The 20,208-nt window shown below is 41.2% G+C and overlaps 1 protein-coding gene across 1 annotated transcript; it reads left to right on the top strand.

Moving 5' to 3' along the window:
- The first annotated feature begins 7,598 nt into the window (after nucleotides 1–7,598).
- On the top strand, nucleotides 7,599–18,092 carry AGA (aspartylglucosaminidase). The gene is made up of 9 exons (XM_058524936.1): nucleotides 7,599–7,746; nucleotides 9,919–10,072; nucleotides 10,658–10,770; nucleotides 11,691–11,803; nucleotides 13,315–13,429; nucleotides 14,116–14,191; nucleotides 15,055–15,162; nucleotides 15,876–16,009; nucleotides 17,649–18,092. The coding sequence occupies exons 1-9, from the start codon at nucleotides 7,620–7,622 to the stop codon at nucleotides 17,747–17,749; spliced, it is 1,041 nt and encodes a 346-aa protein (XP_058380919.1). The 5' UTR covers nucleotides 7,599–7,619; the 3' UTR covers nucleotides 17,750–18,092.
- The last annotated feature ends 2,116 nt before the right edge of the window (nucleotides 18,093–20,208 follow it).

Here is a 20,208-nt window from a genome sequence, read left to right as displayed (position 1 = left end):
GTACACCCGAGGACTGAGGTGCTGGAATCCCCAGAGGAAGTGGAAGGGGTAATAGGAGCTCCTTTCCTTCCCCAAGGACTGCGACCCAGAGACTGAGAACACGCAGCTCCCAGAGGAGGGGGAGGGGCAGCTCGTCATGTGAAAACTGGTGCTCTCCAAGACCCCTCACAGCCCGAGGGGATCCCCCATGGAGGGAGTGGAACTGTTGCGAGGGTAGTTTCAACAAGCTAGCCCCTCAGGAGAGCAGAGAGTGACAGCAAGGCAAGAAACCTCTGAGATCGGGGAGGCGAAAGTAAGCACTCCTCCCCAACCCAGCATGCCTGACTGGCACTTCAGCACAGCGGTGCTTCAGCTCAGCCCCGTCCCCAGAGGCAGCGGCCCCCAGGCGCCCAAGCCTGACTAGCACCAAGGCAAGCCTGTGCCCCTGCACCAGAGGCAGCAGCAGCTCGGGCCCCACCATGCCACAGCCCCAGCTGCTCTGGCTGGACCAAGCCATGGCCCCAGCTTCCCTGGCTTCCCGGTGCCATGGCCCCAGCTCCTTCGGCTGGACCACCCCCGACCCCTGGCTCCAGCGGCTTCAGCTTGGCCTGTGCTCAGGCTCCAGCTGACTTGGTGCCAGAAACTTCGGCCCACCACACTCCAGTTCCAGCTTCTTTGGCCCACCACATTCGAGTTCCAGTTTCTTTGGCCCAGCGGTGCTCCAGCTCCTGCTTCTTCAGCCCACCACACTCCAGTTCCAGCTTCTTTGGCCCAGTGCACTCCAGTTCCAGCTTCTTTGGCCCCACGCACTCCAGTTCCAGCTTCTTTGGCCCAGCAGCGCTCCAGCTCTTCCTTCTTCGGCTCAGCACACTCCAGTTCCAGCTTCTTTGGCCCAGCGGTGCGCCAGCTCCTCCTTCTTCAGCCCAGTGGCACTCCAGTTCCAGCTTCTTTGGCCCAGCGCACTCCAGTTCCAGCTTCTTTGGCCCCACGCACTCCAGTTCCAGCTTCTTTGGCCCAGCTGTGCTCCAGCTCCTCCTTCTTTGGCCCAGCGCACTCCAGTTCCAGCTTCTTCTGCCTAGCAGTGCTCCTGCCCCTGCTTCTTTGGCCCAGTGGCACTTGCAGCTGCAGCCGCTTCAACCCACCTGCACCCAAGCCCTAACTGCTTTGGCATAGCTGTGCTCCAGTCTCAGCTGTTCCCACGCTTCCCCCCCTTGCAGCCTCCACTCAGCCACGCCTCAGATCAGCCAGGGGCTGGCGAGAGTGCCCACAGATTGAGGTGGGCCAGAATACACAGCCCTTGACCCCCACCCAGTGGCAGCAAGAGGAAACTGTAACCATATATTTTCACTATGCGGAAAAGTAAGCCAATAACAACAGGACCATGCAAAAATATATTAACTCTCCAAACCAAAAGAAAAATGACAAGCACCCAGAAGTCAAACCAGAAAGCACAGAAATGTATAACCTTAACAACAGAGAATTCAAAATAGCCATCATAAAAACGCTTAATGAAATACAAGAAAACACAGACAGACAATTCAATGAAATCAGGAGTTTCTTCACAAAAGAGATTGAAACTGTAAAATAAACTAATCAGAAATCTTAGAGATGAAAAACACAATAGAGGAGATAAAGACAAATCTGGAAGCCTTAAGCATCAGAGCGGACAACATGGAGGAAAGAATTAGCAATATTGAAGATAGCAATGCAGAAATGCTCCAGATGGAGGAGGAAAGAGAACTAAGACTAAAAACAAATGAAGAAACTCTCCGAGAAAGATCCAACTCAATTAGTAAATCCAACATAAGGATTATAGGTATTCCAGAGGGAGAAGAGAGGGAAAAAGGAGCAGAGAACTTATTCAAAGAAATAATATCTGAGAACTTCCCAAACCTGGGGAAGGAGCTGGAAATACCAGTGAATGAAATAAATAGATCTCCTAAATATATCAACACGAAAAGACCCTCTCCAAGGCACATACTAGTAAAGCTGACAAAAGTCAATGAAAAAGAAAAAATATTAAGAGCAGCTAGACAAAAAAAAAATAATAATAACATACAAAGGATTTCCTATCAGGATCTCAGCTGATTTCTTGACAGAAACTTTACAGGCTAGAGGAGAGTGGAACAATATATTCAAAATTCTGAAGGACAAAAACTTTCAGACAAGAATACTCTATCCAGCAAAAATATCCTTCAGATATGATGGAGAAATAATAACTATCCCAGATAAACAAAAGCTAAGGGAGTTCATTGCCACAAGACTCCCCACTACAAGAAGTGCTCAAGAAGGCCCTCATCCCTGAGGAAAAAAAGAGAAAGGGGATTCAAAGTTTTGAACAAGGAGGAAAATAGGTCAACAAAACCAGAAAAATTGCACTCCTCTACCAAAATAGATTAGCAAACACTTAAACATAAAACCAAAGATCAAGGGAAGGTAAGCACCAAGCATAAATATAACCTCATCATGTTAAACACAAACTCACAACACACGAAGGAATAAGATGTGACAACAATAACTTAGAAGGGGAAGAGGAAAGGGATCAAATCGACTTAGTCTAAGGGAATAAGAGGCCATCAAAAAATGGACTATCACATCACGAGATTTTTTATACAAACCTCATGGCAACCACTAATCAAATAATCAGAACAGAATCACACATGATAAAGAAAGAGAAAACTAAGAGTAGCCCCATAAAGAACTACCAAACTAAATTGGTAGTCCGAAACACATGGGACGAGAAACAAAAGAAATGCAAAAGAACTGGAAAAAGAGAGATAAAATAACAACAGCAAGCCCCCACATATCAATAATTACCCTAAATGTAAATGGACTGAACTCTCCAATCAAAAGACACAGAGTGGCAGGGTGGATTAAAAAACAAGACCCAACAATATGCTTCCTCCAGGAAACACATCTCAGCTCTAAAGACAAACACAGGCTCAGAGTGAAAGGATGGAAGACAATACTCCAAGCTAATGGCAAACAAAATAAAGCAGGTGTTGCCATACGTATATCAGACAAAGTTGACTTCAAGATAAAACAGGTAATGAGAGACAAAGAGGGGCAATATATAATGATAAAAGGGACACTCCACTAAGAAGACATATCACTTTTAAATATATAGGCACCCAATACAAGAGCACGAAGGTATATAAAGCAACTATTAACAAACCTAAAAGGAGATATTAACAACAACACAATAGTAGTAGGGGATCTTAGCACTCCACTCTCATCAATGGACAGATCATCCAGACAGAAAATAAATAAGGAAATAACGGACCTAAATGAAAACCTAGATGAGATGGACTTAATAGACATATACAGAGCACTCCATCCAAACGTAGCAGATTACACATTCTTCTCAAGTGTGCATGGAACATTCTCAAGAATAGACCATATGTTGGGAAACAAGGCATGCTTATATAAATTTAAGAAGATTGAAATCATAACAAGCATCTTTTCAGACCATAATGCCATGAAGTTAGAAATCAATTACAAGGTAAAAACCAGGAAAGTGACAAAGCTGTGGAGACTGAACAACAAGCTACTAAACAACCAGTGGATCATTGATTAAATTAAAGGAGAAACCAAAGCATATCAGGAGACAAATGAAAATGAAAATACACCGTACCAACTCATATGGGATGCAGCAAAAGCAGTCCTGAGAGGGAAACTCATACCAATACAGGCCCACCTTAACAAACAACAAAAAGCCCAAATAAGTAACCTCAAACTATGCCTAACAGAATTAGAAAAAGAAGAACAAACAAAGCCTAAAGTCAGCAGAAGGAGGTAAATAATAAAAATCAGAGCAGAAATAAATGAAATTGAAATTTAAAAAACGGTAGAAAGGATCAATGAAACAAAGAGTTGGTTCTTTGAGAAGATAAACAAAATTGACAAACCCTTAGCCAGACTCACCAAGAAAAAAAGAAAGAAGGCTCAAATAAATAAAATTAGAAATGAAAAAGGGCAAATTACAGATACCACAGAAATACAAAAGATTATAAGAGAATACTACGAAAAACTATATGCCAACAAATTGGACAATCTAGAAGAAATGGATAAATTCCTAGACTCATACAACCTCCCAAAACTGAATCAAGAAGAAACAGAGAAACTGAATAGACCAATCACAAGTAAAGAGATTGAAACAGTCATCAAAAACCTCCCCAAAAATAAAAGTCCAGGACCAGATGGCTTCTCTGGAGAATTTTACCAAACATTCAAAGAAGACTTAATACCTATCCTTCTCAAACTAGTCCAAAAAACAGAGGAAGATGGAACACTTACCAACACATTCTACGAGGCCAACATTACCCTGATACCAAAGCCAGGCAAAGACAATACTAAGAAGGAAAACTACAGACCAATATCCCTGATGAACATAGATGTAAAAATCCTCAACAAAATATTGGCAAACTGAATACAGCAATATATTTAAAAGATCATCCACCAGGATCAAGTGGGATTTATACCAGGGACACAGGGATGGTTCAACATCCGCAAATCAATGTGATACACCACATTAACAAAATGAGGAATAAAAACCATATGATCATCTCAATAGATGCAGAGAAGGCTTTTGATAAGATCCAACATCCATTTATGACAAAACTCTCAACAAAATGGGTATAGAAGGAAAGTACCTTAACATAATAAAGGCCATATATGACAAACCCACAGCCAACATCATACTCAATGGGGAAAAACTGAAAGCCATCCCTCTGAAAACGGGGACAAGACAAGGGTGCCCACTCTCACCACTCTTATTCAACACAGTACTGGAGGTTCTGGCCAGAGCAATTAGGCAAGAAAAAGGAATAAAAGGAATCCAAATAGGCAACGAAGAAGTGACTCTCACTGTTTGCAGATGACATGATCTTATATATAGAAAACCCTAAAGAATCCATTGGAAAACTATTAGAAATAATCAACAACTACAGCCAAGTGGCAGGGTACAAAATCAAATTACAGAAATCAGGTGCATTTCTATATACCAACAACGAACTAACAGAAAGAGAACTCAAGAAGACAATCCCATTTACAATTGCAACAAAAATAATAAAATATCTAGGAGTAAATTTAACCCAGGAAGTGAAATACCTGTACAATGAAAACTATAAGACATTACTGAGTGAAATCAGTGGTGACATAAAGAAATGGAAAAAGATTCCATGCACTTGGATTGGAAGAATAAACGTTGTTAAAATGTCCATACTACCTAAAGCAATCTACAGAGTCAATGCAATCCCAATCAGAATCCCAAGGACATTCTTCACAGAAATAGAACAAAGAACACTAGCATTCATATGGGGCAACAAAAGACCCTGTATAGCTAAAGCAATCCTGAAAAAGAAAAACAAGGCTGGAGGAATCACAATCCCTGACTTCAAAACATACTACAAAGTGATAGTAATTAAAACAGCATGGTACTGGTACAAAAACAGACACACAGATCAATGGAACAGAATTGAAAGTCCAGAAATAAAACCTCATATCTACGGGCAGCTAATCTTCGACAAAGGAGCTAAAGACATACAGTGGAGAAGTGACAGTCTCTTCAATAAATGGTGCTGGGAAAACTGGACAGCCACTTGCAAAAGAATGAAAATAGACCATCTTCTTTCACCATACACAAAAGTTAACTCAAAATGGATCAGACTTGAAGGTGAGACCTGAAACTATAAAACTCCTGGAGGAAAATATAGGTAGTACACTACTTGTCATCAGCCATAAAGGGATCTTTTTGAATTCCATGTCTACTCAGACAAGGGAAACAAAAGAAAAAATAAATAAGTGGGACTTCATCAGACTAACGAGCTTCTACAATGCAAATGAAACCAGGATCAAAATGAACAGGGAACCCACCAGCTGGGAAAAAAATATTTGCAAACCATATATCTGACAGGGGATTAACCTCCATAATATATAAAGAATTCATACAACTGAATAACAAAAAAACAAACAACCCGATCAAAAAATGGGCAGAGGAAATGAACAGACACTTCTCCAAAGAAGATATACAGATGGCCAATAGGCACATGAAAAGATGCTCAATATCACTAATCATCAGGGAAATGCAAATCAAAACAACACTAAGACATCATCTGACACCTGTTAGAATGGCTATAATCACCAAGACAAAAAACAACAAATGCTGGAGAGGCTGTGGAGAAATGGGAACCCTAATCTACTACTGGTGGGAATGCAAACTGGTGCAGCCTCTATGGAAAACAGTATGGCGATTCCTCAAAAAATTAAAGATAGAAATACCTTATGATCCAGCTATCCCACTACTGGGTCTCTACCCAATGAACCTGAAATCAACAATCCAAAGAGGCTTATGCACCCCTATGTTCATCACAGCATTATTCACTATAGCCAAGACATGGAGGCAAGCCAAGTGTCCCCGGACTGATGATTAGATAAAGAAGATGTGGTATATATACACCATGGAATACTACTCAGCCATAAAAAAGGCAAAATAGTCCCATTTGCAACAATATGGATGGACCTAGAGGGTATTATGTTAAGTGAAGTAAGCCAGAAAGAGAAAGACAAACAGTGCATGAGTTCACTCATATGTGGAAGAGAAACCAACACATGGACAGATAGAACTGTCTGGTGGTTACCAGGGGCCAGGGGGCTGGGGGCTGGGCACAAGGAGTGGAGGGATGCACTTATATGGTGACTGATAAATAATATGTACAACAAAAATTTCACAATTAAAAGAAAAAAAACAGAAAAAACCTCTATAATCTACCAATTGAATTGGAACTATCAGAATAAAGTCATGAATTATTTTTCCATTAAAAAAAAAAAAGAATTAGATCTTTGAATGTGACTCCTGAGTTAGCCTCCGGGAACCCACTGGTTGCTGATCCTTTCTCTCCCAGGAACAGCTATCGCCTTCTTGTTTGTTTCCTTTTGGATCCTGAGAACTTGTTTTGACACCCCTCAGGTTGGAGGCCCCAAAATACGGCACTCAATGGCGTGGGGCACAAGGTAAAATACTTCAAAAAGGAATGGAGGTAGCATGCCAGCCCTGGAGGTGCAGGAAGGGGCACTTCGGTCAGCTGGGTAGGTTAATTTCTGTTTCCCCAGACTGTTTCTCCTCTTCCTTCAGCTCAGGGATGTATAACAAGAGGACGTCCTACAAAGAGCTGGGGTGGGAAAACACTCAAGCGAGTCTGGCCGTAAGCAGGCTGGCTTCACCCACTCTCCATAACCATCCCAGGTCCTGAGCCAGGAATCCCAGAGAGCACGCTTTGAGTCTGGCAAACCTACCAATTTCAACTTTTAATTAAAAGGATAATACGTTAAAACCAAATAGAAAAGTTCCTAGATTCAGGCAACCCAGAGCTGCATAATTTCATACTTAAAAAAAAAAAAAAAAAACCTACGTAGAAGTTAAGACACTATAGCCCGCAGCCACAACGCCCGCGGCGCGAACACCTCCCTCGGTCCCCGAGCGCCTACATCTCGCGAGAGTTGAGGGCGCGCCGACACGCCCCCAGCGAGTGGGCGTGGCGGCCAGGTGGGCGGGGCGCTGGGAGTCAAGAGCGCGCCCAGCGCCGGCCGCCGGGTCTGCGGCCTGCGGGCGGCCGTGACCTTTCTCGCGCTCGCGCGCAGATATGGCGCGGAAGTCGAAGCTGCTGCTGCTTGTCGTGCCGCTCCTGCTCGGCCCGGCCCTGGCGCGCAGCTCCAGCCGTCTGCCCCTGGTCGTCAACACCTGGCCTTTTAAGAATGCCACGGAAGCAGGTGCGGGCGGCGGCCGGGCCGGGGACTGCGCTGCGCGAGCTTGCAGCGGGGAGGACCGGCCGGCTGACCCCACTGAGGTTACGGGGGCCGGGAGCGCAGGCGAGCAGCTGCCCGGGCCGGCCTTCCTAGGCTCAGCTCCCAGCCCCCGCTGCACCTCCTGCCTCGCTGCGTCTCCTGCAGTTGACCCTTGCTCCCGCCTCCCTGCCCCTGCCGCATTTCAGGTCCTCAGCGTTTGCTTTGTCCCTGCACTCACTCCATTCAGCCCCCGCGCCGATACGTCGGCCCCCTGCGGCTGACCGAGAGCAGTTAGGGCCTTTCTGCGTGGACTCTTCCGGGGGCGCCCACGCCGTTGCCCGCCTTCAGTCCTTTCAGGGCTGTCTCCTGTCTGCCTCTCCACCTCTCCTTCCTAACCCCGCAGTTCTCCCCAATAGCCTGTACTCGCGCTTTGCAAATGACTAATTATTTCCTGAACAAAGCATACTCTTTGCATTTCCTTCTTTTTTGCTAGATGCTGATATGCTGTATTTGCCAGCTGGAATGCGGGGTTCCAATCCTGGCTGTACGTTAAAAACATCTGCGGAGCTTCTGTAGAGTACCTGTGCCTGGGCCCCATCTCCTGAGTTTTTGATTTAACTGCTGGAACGAAAGCATCTGTTTTTTTAAAAGCTCCCTAAGTGATTTTGATTTGCAGCCAGGATTGAGAACCACGCAGCTGAGGTATCATCTCTTCCCAAAAGCCTTCCCTGATCTACTGCTCTTAGGCCCAGTCTGAGTTAGGTGCCTATCTTCTGTGCTTTGATATTATCCTGTACATACCATCTTGGCATTTTCTCATTGTATTCTGTGTGTTTGTTTCCTTCATCTCAAAATATACTACCACAAGGTTAATTTCAGACTCCTGCTCCCCCATCTGAGGCTGCTAATGTAACTTTCTGGGGAAGAATTTGGTGGAGCTAAGTTTGTATGTTATGGGCAGTGCTACGATTCAGAGAAAATGAGAGAACAGGCTGGGAGAAAGAGGGCTCAGTGATAACGAGACAGAAAGAAAGTGCAGCGGCCTAGGCAGGGGACAATTCTGTGTATGTGGCATGTAGTGCAAGGGGGAAATTGTCAAAATTATACTTTCAAGCCTATAGGTCCAGTAGTAATTACATTATTTGCCAATAGTAGTACCTATCCTTCAAGGAATTTATTTTTATTGGTGAAGAAACTGACCATTGAAGACCTTGTTTTTCTTTTTCATTGTATGGGGCTCCCCTGAACGTAGTCTAGTGCTGAAAGCCTGGCCACTGGAGCCGAAATGCGTATTTTTGAATCCTGGCTCTGCTGTCTACCAGCTGTGTGACCTTAAGGTTACGTTACTTAACCTCTCTGGGTCTGTTTCCTCCTGTTTAAAATGAGGATAGTAATTGTACAGTACTTACCTGAAAAGCTGTTGTGAAGATTAAATGAATTAATCCAGATGAAGCCCACGTTGTAGTTAGTTGCTGTGGCGGTGTTTTGTTGAGATTTGCTGTGACAGACACCTCAATAAAAGTGTTAGTTATGTGTATTTTCAATAATCTAATGACGCAGAAGAAATTTAAGGCTATTACTTAATGAATTTTCAACTTAACTGTCTTTTAGTAGCTTAAATTGTAACTTTTAAAATTGAAGGAAATATTATTTCTTTTCTCACACACTCATACAGTAGAAATAGATATTAATGAGTGAAAAAAAACCCCTCACTTCATATCAAGAGCCAAAGTCTGAATTCTTCGCAGTAAATAGTTGCATTATTTAATTTTATGTCACTCTGACTCCTTTGTAGCACTTCATAAACTAACTTAAAAATTCAGTTTAACTTAGAGTAAATGTGAAAAAAAACTTAAACTATGAGTTCTGAAAATGTTTCTGGTTTGTTGCATTTGACATTTTAAAAAAATAGATATATAGGGGCTGGCCAAGTGGCATAGTGGTTAGGTTCCAGTGCTCCACTTCCAGTGACCTGGGGTTTGTGGGTTCAGCCCCCGGGCACAGACCTACACACAGCTTATCAAGTCATGCTGTGGTGGTGTCCCATATACAAAATAGAGGAAGATGGGCACAGATGTTAGCTCAGAGAAAATCTTCCTCACCAAAAAATAAAAAAAATAGTTATATAAAGAAGCACTATTGGGGTTTGATTAACAGCGTGGAGTACGTTGGCAGCTGGAGGTTCTGCCGTGGACGCAGTGGAGAGTGGCTGTGCCATGTGTGAGCGGGAGCAGTGTGATGGCACTGTGGGCTTTGGAGGAAGTCCTGATGAGTCTGGAGAGACCACGCTGGATGCCATGATCATGGATGGGTAAGAAGGCTCTTCGGGACCGATTTATCTCTGCATCTTGCCTTCATGTTGAGTTACATTGATAGCTGATCAGTCTTCTACTGATAACACGATGGATGAATATCTAAGTGTTGTCACATGTCACACCCCCTAGCTTATTGTACTTGGCCTTTCCAGACACAAGGAGTTTCCCTCTCAGTTAAAAGAAAATCATAAAAATAACAGAAATATCTCATGGAAGTGGGAGAACTCCAGGCTGCAAAAATATGTCTCTGACCTGGTCAACAGTCACTTGCCTGCCATCTACAAATGCTGTGGTTTGCCTGACCTGAAGCCTTAAAACCCCTTTCAAAAGCCATATTTAAAATGAGCCAGGAGAAACTGAATTTTAGTGCTATTGGAGTATATGGTAAATTGATTTTCTGTTTGTTCCTTAATTTATCTGATGGTGGGAATTTGTACGAACTTCATGGATGTGCTGTTACTTCTACATTAAGATGGTGGCGTTTATCCCACAAAACTGTTCTTGGAGTAAAGCAATAGTTTTTTATCTATGAACCTATGAAAATACCTTAATAAATATGTACCGGACTTTTTTTCTTGCAGCACTACGATGAACGTAGGAGCCGTAGGAGATCTTAGACGAATTAAAAACGCGATTGGTGTGGCACGGAAAGTACTGGAACATACAGCACACACACTTTTAGTAGGAGAGTCAGGTATATTTCCGCTATACTGAAGTTTTAACTAGTCTTATGTCTGTATTCTTTACCGTGAAAAAAGGACTCAGTATAAAGTAGAGGATAGAAGCCGACCTAAGTTCAAATTCCAGCTGTTTTACTTAATATCTACTCAACTTTGGATAAATTCCTTAACTTCTAAATTCTCACTTTCTTCATCTTTAAAATAAGATTTAAAAAATTAGTTCGTTATCTGTAGATGGGTAATTGCTGGACTGAAACACGACTCAGCGTCATTTCTCCTCCTGTATTACAATTTTACAGGTATAAGACCCACAGAGCATTATTAACATAAGAAGGGGATGGAAGGAGTTTTGCTGTGGCACTGTCACTGGAACATCTTCCTAGTCATATGCCAAAAATCATACAGTGATTTTTAATTAAAAGTAATATTTAACGATATGTTAGTTAACTCCAGTCGATATCCTTCAATTTTGTTGAAATATAGAATTGAAAACTGCCTGACAAGCAAAAGGATCTGTTACTCATTCACGGAATCCAGCTCTCCCTTTGTTTGGTGTCTCCAAAGCTTTTTACACACTGGGCATTGCACCCTGATTAGAGAAGTAAGATTCTTTGTTGGTGAGAGGTGTGCCTTTTCCTTTGTAAAGTACAAGAAAGATTGTGTAGGGAAGGTGGGAAAGGAGAACTGTCATAACACACACCCCAGGGGTCTCCAGCAGATCAGTTTTAGGAAGGACGTATGGAAGTTGAGGTCTACACACTGGTGCCCTTAAAACTGTTCGTGTCTGAACACTCTTTTGGAAGTCTTGGTGTTCCCCCGGGCTGCTTGTACCTCACTTAAGACACAGCTGACCAAGAACACTTCCTGGACATGTCTTTTGTTTAGAAGACAGCACCTAACTAATTTACATTTTTCTTATCTTCCCAATCTCCAGCCACCAAGTTTGCTGAAAGTATGGGGTTTATCAATGAGGATTTATCTACCAATGCTTCTCGAGCTCTTCATTCAGATTGGCTTGCTCGGAATTGCCAGCCAAATCACTGGAGGGTATGTATACATAATTGTTAAAAGTAGATTACTCAGAAATATTAAGTGACATCCCTTCTGCTCTCTGTTCTGCTGCTTAGCACCCTGGCTGCACTTTAGAACCAAAGATTTCACTGACTCTCTGGGCCTGGATGCTCTTGCAAGCTCCCCGGCTGCATCTAATGCTCGTCCAGGGTGGAGAACGACTGGTCCCTGGCAATAGTTTTCACACTGTGCTGGTTCAGCTGTGGGGAGAGGGGCCTGCCTCCATCAGAACTACGCTTCTATCTCCTTGTAACAAAAGGTTCCAAGTCTAAAAAATCGAAGTTTGGAAACTGTTAGTCTAAACTATTTCTTAGATTTTATCCATGTAAAGTATCCCCAGTATCTTGCCCTTATTTAACTTGAGGATTTATACCTGCAGGTGTCTAGCATGTTACTAATGGGATAATTTGTCTTTAAATCAGTGGGACTTTTACTGTGAATCAGTTTGTCTTTGCCATCCGGAGGACTTCTGTGGACTCTCTTAGTCTCTCATCTGTGTCTTCCCCAAATCCTCATTACCTTTGAGTAACCAGGAGGTCTCTGGGGTGAGCACTTGAAAGAGGCTGCCGTATAAACCCAGGTCAGGGGAGGCACCGAGTGCACTAATGGATAAGACATGAGTGGCAGGTTTCTTGTTTTAATACTAATCCATATATACAACCTAAATTCATGAATTTGGAGTATTTTCTTGAGCATCTAAGATTCCTTTAGGATTCTTAGATTATTTATTTATTTATTTTGTGTGTGTGTGTGTGTGTGTGTGTGTGAGGGAGATCAGCCGTGAGCTAACATCCATGCCAATTCTCCACTTTTTGCTAAGGAGGACTGGCCCTGGGCTAACATCTGTGCCCCTCTTTCTCCACTTTATATGGGACGCCGCCACAGCATGGCTTGACAGGCGGTGCATCGGTGTGCCCCCGGGATCCAAACCCGGGCAGCCAGCAGCAGAGCACATTCACTTAACCGCTATGCCACTGGGCTGGCCCCTGAGGATTCTTAGATTATTAAGGATTATTATTAAACTTAGATTATGTTCACATGAACCTAGCTTGGGAAAAAAACATGGTTTTAAAATAGATTTCCCTTTAAATCTCAGAATTTTTCCTTGGCCAGGGGAAAAAAATCTGAAATTTAAATGTCAGGTTGTGTTCCTAATTCCTTTGATGATTAATAGCTAATAAAAAAATCTTCATTTATACCTACTATTGCACTGAGAATTTTAGGCATATAAAGAAAAATCGGGGATCTTTTCCAGACAATATCGAAGTCTATTCCATATTATGTAATTCTGAGACTAGACTAAGTATTTAGTAAAATTATATCCATCTGTTCACATAAGGCTTAGCTAATTTTTGGCTTTTAATTCTTATTTTTCAGTTACCAGATGTCTTTTTGGTTTCTTGCTAAAGTTTAGTGATTGTATGTAACTACCTGCTGATTTCTACAATCACCCATTCTAAAAAGTAAAACTTAAATCTTGTTTACAGAATGTTATACCAGATGCTTCAAAATACTGTGGACCCTACAAACCACCTAGTATCTTAAAGCAAGATGGTCCTTCCTATAAAGAAACAGGAAATAATTATGGTCATGATACTATTGGTAATTATTTGCCTTTTTTACAGTTTTTATGGTTAAAGTCCAGCCATTTTTAATTGCCTGCCTGTGTTTCTTAACTTCTTCCTCCTATCCGTGTACCAGAAGGTGATTTTAATTGTTTTAACTGCTTTATATATATATATATATATATAATATTATATATATATATATAAACACACACATGCACGTTCTTTTCTTAGCATCTGCTAAGATGCTAAATGCTTTTTTACGTTTTGGCAAATTACCTTATACAAGACCCCTAAAATCTAATGATTATTCATTTGTGGATTTTTAAATCTTTATTTGATATTTAGTTCTTTAATAATTTCATGTTGTTTGCCACATTCAAGTGATCTTTCCAAGCTGTAATGTTGAAAATTTCCATTAGTCTATGTCAGCGGTTTTCTTTGGAATTACCTTTGAAAAGGCATAGAGAAGTAACTGAGCGATTTGGAGAATGAGGATCTGGGATGTCTACCAAATGGAGCAACGAAACCAGGTCATTAAAAGGCACAAATTATACCACTGGTATAATTTTCAACATTCCTAAGTTTCTTATTTTCTTCTACCTGAAATTAATGAAAAAGGATATTTATATTACCAACTGTTCAATTATTTGGTTGTATTTGAGGTAAACTTTAGAGTTGATACCAACAATGATTTTTTTTTTTTTTTTTTTTAACTTCTAGGCATGGTTGTAATCCATAAGATGGGACATTCTGCTGCTGGTACATCTACAAATGGTATAAAATTCAAAATACCTGGGTTAGTGTTTCTAAAAGAACAGCTCTCGCAAATGTGTATGTGCTAGGTGCTATGGGAGATATAGAATGCAAAGCACAGGCCCCACCCCGCCACCACAGCTGAGATAGATAAATGTGGAAGAAAATAAATTAGTATCTGCTAAGTGCCAAAGGAGAGGGCGTCTTGGCCGTGCTGTAGAGGTCAGGCGTGGCAGTGGTGATCTCACTGAGCTGGGGGAGTTGGGGAGGCCAGTACACAGATGCTGGGAGCTGAGCCTCAGCCTAAGGAAGGGAGAGGGAACATCCAGGCCAGGGCACTAGCAGATCCAAAGTAGTTCACACTCAGATCAGGGTGCCCGCTGGCTGGGAGAGAAATTGTGTGTATGCTGGGAGCGGGGAAGGAAGACTGGAGTCACATTTCAGGAGCTCTTAAGTCAGTTTAAGGATTTCTGGATTGTATTTCAAAGTATTTCAAAGTAGTAGAAAAGCACTGAAGGTTTATTGCAAGCATAAACCTTGGTAAGATTTTGGCACATTCGTTAGAAAGGAGGAATAGATTGCAGGTGAAGAAAATGAATTTGGACCTGTTGAGACAATCTAGAAATCAGATGAGCAAGGATGGTAATAATAGAATAGTCCCTGTAAATTTGTGCCATCTTGATATATAACTGGCTGATGTCTAATTCTTATATAATTAATGTAGGTTTGTAGAAAGTTGAAAAATGAATGAAAATCTTCTTTTTCTGTGTTCTGATGAAGACTTTACTTAAAACAATATTCAGTGGCTGACTAGAAATATCCCTTATTGTTGAAACATCTCATAAAATGATTTAGTTGTTCCACTTGGTTTCCTGTCCTAAATTATTATCCTCTGTCCTCACAAAGTCGAGTAGGAGACTCGCCAGTACCTGGAGCCGGGGCCTATGCTGATGATACAGCGGGAGCAGCTGCGGCCACTGGGGATGGTGACATATTGATGCGCTTTCTGCCAAGGTGTGACTTCTTACGTGTAGATGACTGTTAGAGCTCCTTAGAGGAGATATCGTCTGTCAAAACAGAAAATAATTGTTTATGCCATGTAATCTGAACTTGTGTGTACAAGAGCTTTTTAGAAACTCGGCTTACAAACTCTTTCCTATCATTTTTGATAATGGTAGTCATTCAAATTAAGTAATCACAGTCCTCTGAAATAGAATAATATTTCTCACTCTGCTTCACAAATGAGCATACTTATGATCTATTTAAATAATTTATGTAAGGCCACTGAGTAAAGGAACTGTGATAATTGATGATGAAGTAGGAAATGCAGTTCTGTGTACAATTAATTACTGAAAGATAATCATTACAACTAGATGTTTTGCACATGCCCAGCATTTTCCCCCTTCATTGTGGCCCCATTTCTTATATAAATATAACCTCTGGACTTTATGACTTGTGGCTGTTATTACTAAGTAACAGTTATTCCGCCAAAGCCAAAAATAATAGTCCTTATCTGAAATTAATGGGTAAATTAGTTAAAAAGATAGACATTGTGTCAAGGTTTACTGCTTTCATATTGATGTTTTCACAGGAGTTACAGACTCCTGTTCGTTTACATATTCTCTCCAATACGACAGTTTCAGTGGTTTCAGATTTCTAACGTCAAGTAACCAAATTGGGAGTTAGTTCATTCTGTGATCCTAAAGTTGCCCCCCTGTTTCCATCAGCTACCAAGCTGTAGAATATATGAGAGGAGGAGCAGATCCAACCACAGCTTGCCAGAAAGTGATTTCAAGAATTCACAAGTATTTTCCAAACTTCTTTGGGGCTGTTATATGTGCCAATGTGACCGGAAGTTATGGTAAGTTTTGTTTGGAATTCATATTTGTGTGAACTTGCAAACGTTGATGAGAACATACCCTTTAAAATATCGTGGTGTATTTTATTCCTATGCCATAGAAACAGGGAGTATATTGAATAGGCGCTGGATAAATGTTAATTGATGATCTGTCAAGACCCCCAAAGTGTTAAAAATATACCTAAAACCATCCCTTGGTTGACTGCTGGTAGTTATGATCTGGTCTTTGGCTTTTGGTTCTTATCTTTGACATCTGTCCTGTGTAAAGTTCAGCTTCAGCTCCAGTACGTGCTGAGGTGGGCTCATCTAGTCAGATGCTTTGATTAGTTAGGAGTCGATAGGGGTAAATTATCTTCCCTACTTCTTTTCCAGTCAGTATTTAAATGTCTCAGTCATGTAGATCTCCTTGGGGCTCCAAGGTACAAAATGTATTCTAATTAGTAAACCAAAGAAGTGAGCAGAATTATCTTTGCACCGTATTTGAGGCGTGTCCTTTGCTTCATTTACTTTCTAGATGAGTCCACCACAGTTTCAAAGCCTTTCCAGATCAACCACTACTGCTGCTCATTAGTGAATTTTCAGATGGGGAAGATACACGGCTTACTGATCAATATAACTGATTAGGTTAGACAGCTTATTATTGTTCTGTGATCTTTTACTTCCCACAGTTCTGTATTTGAAAACTTGTTTGAGGAATTCCTTATTTTTTTAAAGAAAGATATAAAAATCAATATAAGTTATAGAAGGAAAGCTTTATGTATAAAATAAGTCATTTTCATTGATTTCCTTTTAAGAAATAAACCTTAAAAGGCTCAAAGTTGGATATAACAGGATGTAAAAATGATAATTATATAATCGTAGATGAATTTGGAATCAGCGAATTCCTTATATTTAAAGTAATGGCATTAGAAGGAGACCCTCCAGGGTTTGAGCAGGGAAGGAAATCCGATGTTGTCAGAGGTAGGTAGGGCCGAGGGAAACCCCTTTAGTAAGATGAACTTGATTAGACATAGCATCTTCACAAATAACTCACTTTCTATGAGCAGGGAGAGGGAAAAATTATGGATGAATGACAGGAATGTTCCAGTGGCTAGGAAAATAAAATTTTTAGCATTTACCTGAAAACTTAATTTATTTTTTTTTTTTTTTTGCTGAGGAAGATTAGCCCTGAACTAATATCTGTGCCAATCTTCCTCTACTTTATATGTGGGTCGCCGCCACAGCATGAGTGACGCGTGGTGTATGTCCACACCCGGGATCTGAACCCGAGAACCCAGTCTGCTAAAGCAGAACATGCCAAACTTAACCACTACGCCACGGGGCTGGCCCCGCCTGAAAACTTTTTTTTTGCTAAGAAAAGGATACAGAGGAAAATAATAGTAGCAATGACAGCATGTGTGTAGAGCAAAAATCAGCCTGTATTCTGAGGTTCAAAGAGCTGGCTTCCCTGCCACCTTTCTTTCCTCTCATGGACTGTCAACTCATCAGTACTAAGGAGGACACACTAGCACACTTCTGGGTGGCTTAGTGGGACATCAGGCGTACAGCAGCCAAGGTCAAGGCGAATAAGTGATGTCTGTGTTGGTTGTAAGTATGTGCATTCCATATTGAATGAAACAACTTTCTCTTTTCGTGGCCCCAGGTGCTGCCTGCCATAAACTTCCAACATTCACTCAGTTCAGTTTCATGGTTTATAATTCTCTAAACAATCAACCAACTGAGGAAAAAGTGGACTGCATCTAATCCATCTTTTCTGTCAGCATCTATATTTGAAGAAGAAACAAGCTGCAAAGGTTCCTGACTATACTCACGGTATAGGGTGCTTCATGTCGTCTAAGTTCTGTGTCTAAAATAAGCACAAAAATAAATTTATGCTGAAGTAGCACTGTCACTTTCTGTATCTGAAGTTTTTTTATTGTCTAGTTTTATTTAAGCTTTGTATATCCCCTGAAAATGAATATGTGTGTGTTTTGTATATGTTTAAATGTTAACTGATATTTGGATTTCTGCTTAATGTTTCAAGAACTTGCTACTTTGGGGATTTATTTCCATAGTGATGTATTAAAGCAAAAAGAAATAATCTATATTTGGATACTTGAAATAATTACAGTATACAAGTTTTTTAGACCCAAAGAACCAAGATAACGATGAGTCACTGCTTGATTAGACCTGATTGAGTTTTACTATGTTCCAGCGATGTGTCTTCCATCACTGATTATCAGTTTTGCGTAATGCGCCCTACTAGCTTAAAGAGGAAAGAAGGCTGTTAATAATAAAGGTGCGTGGGTTTTTTTTGCACGTAGTACAAAATATGAACAATCTTCTGATGAGCAATTGCGTGGATTGTCTTTCTTTCCACTGATGGAGCTTTCCACATGTAATGGTTCTTTAGCCGCAAAAAGCCTTGATCTTTTAGCAACTAATATTTAGTATTGATAATTTCTTCCTAAAATGGTTTAGGGCACTTGCCTATACTGTGCTTTTACTGATCTCTTGTGCAGAGGTTGGTGATTGCAGTTAGACATGAGTCAGTGAATATGTCGTCTAGCGTGGTCTTGTTTTCCTAAGCGCTGAGTCAGCTCTCTGACAACGACACAGAGTTGTGTGTGTGTTTCTCAGCATCATCCTTTCCTTCAAAATCATTATCTTTTCCATGAGGAGTCATTAATAAAACAGTACAATATTGTCCTCAAACTTGAGTATACCTGCTCTGTTTTTTCCACATTCATCTTCATATTTAATGTTCTTTATAATTTAGGGCTAGAAAGCTGTAGTTTTGTGGATGCTATTAGGTCCCTTGTTCTTAGACCCTACTGTGTATCCTAATTGTCTGGGTAACTGCTACACAAATGCCCTCTACCTCACCAGATTGGATTCTTCACAAATGAGAACCTGAAATCCGGAATTAGCAGCTAGTATTGGTGCCCTGGAAGCCAATAAGGAAATAAATAATCCTATAGCTTCACCCTCACTCAGCAGAACAGAACATCTTACTTTTGAGGTTTCCCGTGAGGTGTGCTAACTTGCCTAAATCTGATGCTGGCCCTTGGAACAAGGGAAAAGGAGCTAGATTTAAACTTACAGTTTTTTATATCGAGATGGAATGCTTGGTTTGTGGGTTTGCTATCTTAATATGTTAGGCAGCCACGTGCCACCAAAAAAGTGAAATTGAAAGTCTTCATGGCCTGTCACTCCCCAGCAAATTAGGAGTTTAGCTGACAAAAAGAATCTACCTATGTTTTTAAAAGGTATTTTCTCTTTAACTCACATTTTTCCTCATGGAAATAATTTCCTTACATATCTAATACAGAAAGATAGAAATGGTATTAGCTTGGAAATATATTTTTAAAGTTGTATATTTGAATATAATATTATTTAAATGTTGCATATGTGTTGTCCTTTTTTTTTTTTTTTTGTGAGGAAGATTAGCCCTGAGCTAACATCCAATGCCAATCCTCCTCTTTTTGCTGAGGAAGATTGGCTCTGGGCTAACATCCGTGCCCGTCTTCCTCTACCTTATATGTGGGTCGCTGCCAGAGCATGGCTTGATAAGCAGTGCGTAGGTCCGCACTTGGTATCCAAACCTGTGAACCCCAGGCCGTCAAAACAGAGCATGCAGACTTAACCACTATGCCTCTGGGCTGGACCCTGTGTTGTCCTTTGTTTTGAGAGAATTATTTTTTGTCCCTGGTGATGGTGTGCACAGGGAACCCACCTCTTTGATGCTGATGTTTTGATATCAGCGTTCGCTAGGGTTGTAGGGGAGGTATCTAGTGAAACAGCACAGTTGGGGAAGAGAACTGTGAGCCAATCATAAACTGAACTTAGAAATGAGTCACTAAAATTGGTGAAAGCAGGAAAGGTACTTGGGAAGGGAACTTTAGAAAATTTAATCATGATCTAACTTCTGAAGGCAAACAGCAGTTGGTGGTTTGCTTCACACATCTCCTGGTTGGTTAGATTGCATGGCTGTTAGATGGCTTAGGGTAAAGGTAAGAGAGATGGTTGCAACACTTTCTTCACCATTCTGCCAGTTTTTTTCCTTTGACCCTATAGAAAATGCTCTATTACAGGCAGACCTCAGAGATATTGTGGGTTTGGTTCCAGACCACGATAATAAAGCAAATATTGCAATAAAGCAAGTCACACAAATTTTTTGGTTTCCCAGTGTATATACAAATTATGTTTACACTATGCTGTGG

Source organism: Diceros bicornis, chromosome 29 (genome assembly GCF_020826845.1).
Source record: "Diceros bicornis minor isolate mBicDic1 chromosome 29, mDicBic1.mat.cur, whole genome shotgun sequence".
Lineage (NCBI taxonomy): Eukaryota > Metazoa > Chordata > Mammalia > Perissodactyla > Rhinocerotidae > Diceros > Diceros bicornis.
The sequence above is the reverse complement of the archived record's forward strand: the minus strand, read 5'-3'. Positions and strand labels throughout refer to the sequence as shown.

Excerpts from the sequence above, each read along its gene's own strand:
- AGA (XM_058524936.1), top strand. The coding sequence starts at position 7,620 with ATGGCGCGGAAGTCGAAGCTGCTGCTGCTTGTCGTGCCGCTCCTGCTC. Across the intron at positions 7,747-9,918 it reads TAAGAATGCCACGGAAGCAG|CGTGGAGTACGTTGGCAGCT; the intron begins GTGCGGGCGGCG and ends TTTGATTAACAG. Across the intron at positions 14,192-15,054 it reads ATAAAATTCAAAATACCTGG|TCGAGTAGGAGACTCGCCAG; the intron begins GTTAGTGTTTCT and ends GTCCTCACAAAG.